This window comes from Oculina patagonica, chromosome 1, assembly GCF_052425735.1.
Source record: "Oculina patagonica isolate OP01 chromosome 1, crgOcupat, whole genome shotgun sequence".
Lineage (NCBI taxonomy): Eukaryota > Metazoa > Cnidaria > Anthozoa > Scleractinia > Oculinidae > Oculina > Oculina patagonica.
Window position 1 is genome coordinate 12,209,790 of NC_135758.1, and position 2,132 is coordinate 12,211,921.

The following is a 2,132-nucleotide window of genomic DNA, read 5'->3' on the forward strand; positions in this document are numbered from 1 at the left end:
CATTCTTTTGCCACTCGAACATAGAATTCATATCTTTAAGCCACCGTGTAATATCCTCTATATCTACATTGGTGGCATTTCATCACGTGGGGCAAAAATCTTCATTTTCATCGCAACTCCGCCGCTGGTTGTCGGGGCTTCACTCCTTGCTCACGTGCACGTTCACCCCAGCTACCGCCAGCTAGGCAGGCGAGCTCCGAATGTGGCACTTTCTTATTCAATTCTTTTTTTACCTGGAGTGACCATTAGGCTGGATAGTTCTCAGAAAGAAAACGCAGTGATTGTAATTTTTTGGAAAATGTAATAGATTAATAGGTAAAAATTGAGCAAGTCTACACAAGTAAATATATCTGCAGGTAGCAGTCTTCCTCCGACCGTCTGTACATGATTATTTTAACAAGTGAATTGGCTACATTACTTCATCTGCACCACAAACAACTGTAACAGATTCAATATGAACTCACGCTTCCCTTAAAATAACTCTACATATTAGTTTCTCTAACTAAGTTGATTTGCCCTTAAAATCTCTGGACATTTCTCTATACACAAACTGAGTGAACTTCAGAATGAGCCAGTGAATGAACAACTGGATCAGCAAGGCGCCGAAGCCTTTGTAGAAACCTCCAATCCCTTCGTGCCGCCAGATGGAGCGAAAACAGTCCAGCATACCATCATAGTTAGTACATAGCGGCACAACACCGCTACCAGTGTCCAGGTCATCAATGATGGTCCGTGTGCCCTGGACATACAGCTCATTAAGAACTGTCTCCAGAGGATATAACAAGACTTCAGGGATGAACAGCGCCAGAAAATTCGCCACAAGCTCAGGGTAGTATGTATGGGTCATGTCAGTAGGGCCTGGAGGTTCATCATCATCTGATGACGTAGGGTCAGGATCCGGTGACGTGTGAATGCCCCTATCCTTCATTTTCAATAGCACCAAGTGTTGGATCAGTGTGCCCAGGATATAGGTGAGCAGGCCGTGAAGCACTGTGGGTAGGACCAGGGTCCACATGGGAAGGAGGCGGCCGTGTCGACCTGATGATCTATCCCAGCCTACAACGCGGTACATCCAGTCCTTTAAGCTGTCTAGCATGTTGTCTTGGTCACGTGTGAGGTCGCTCTAAAAGAAATGGCAGAGAGTAAATAAGTCGCTAATCACATACAACGTCAAGGAAAATACGCAGCCAAACGACCCACGCCATGAGCGCTTGCTCATAAAAATTTTAATTGCTGAGCAAACAGCCAGGAATCTCTAATTTTGTTTCTTCCTATGGAAAATTACCAGTTGATCATCAAAGAGCCTACGTCGCAGACGTAATCTAACCCCAGCTAGTAACGACCGGTTAGTGACTTCATCAAGGGTTTAGTTTCGTCTGCAGCGCAGGCTAATCATTAAAGGAACCGTAAAAACTATGTGCCATTCAAAACTGGCCCTGAATTTTGAAGTTGCTATTTTTTTTCTAAGCAAGCCATTACACTGTAACGATGCAGCAGTATTTTATCAAGAAGACACACAAAGAGCATACACACATTCATGTAACTGCAGACAATTTGGGCAAAAAAACTGAAGCGTATTGGCTTTCTGATTTTCACTGAACAATCATGAGACAGCACGGGCATTTGGCAAGTCGTGTCTGGTTGCATCATGTTACTAAGAAACAGACTTGCTGTAAATTGTGGACTCAAGCACTTCTCTGGGAAGGTACTTGTTTGCAACACTTGTTTCTAAAGACAATTACCTTAACTGTCTCTGTTAAGCTTGTTGCTGCGACTGGCATACTAATGGCCAAACTTAATCTGCAAAACATTCAGACAACGGTATATGAAGATATTGTGTCTGCTCTAAACATCCAGGTAAAAGCAGAAAGACACTATTAAAGATGATTTCCAGTCCGTACTGCGCAGACTCGGGCTTTGTTTACGTTTTTGTTTTGAATTTGTTGAAACGTTACACTTCGGTGACAGCATACATGACGTTTTTTAGTCCGCCATTACAGTTCGTTTCGTTCAAGAAGTTCCGATGAGCTAAAACGTCGGTTTGAAATAGCGTCAAGGTTCTTCTACTTAACAATTAGATTATGAGCTCGAGATTTCTATCGTGTGATAGTTGATGAGGGCGAAGCCCGAAT

At 43.2% G+C, this 2,132-nt stretch overlaps 1 protein-coding gene across 1 annotated transcript in view; it reads right to left on the minus strand.

Annotated features, from left to right (window-relative positions):
- Positions 1 to 281: 281 nt before the first annotated feature.
- LOC144656924 (mitochondrial outer membrane protein SLC25A46-like) overlaps positions 282 to 2,132 on the minus strand; it is a 16,755-nt gene continuing 14,904 nt past the window's right edge. The window contains exons 7-8 of the mRNA XM_078517188.1: positions 1,743 to 1,800; positions 282 to 1,123 (exon numbers count right to left, since the gene is read on the minus strand). Of these exons, the coding sequence (XP_078373314.1) occupies positions 503 to 1,123; positions 1,743 to 1,800 (679 nt within the window). The 3' untranslated portion in view covers positions 282 to 502. The remainder of the gene's footprint in view (positions 1,124 to 1,742; positions 1,801 to 2,132) is intronic.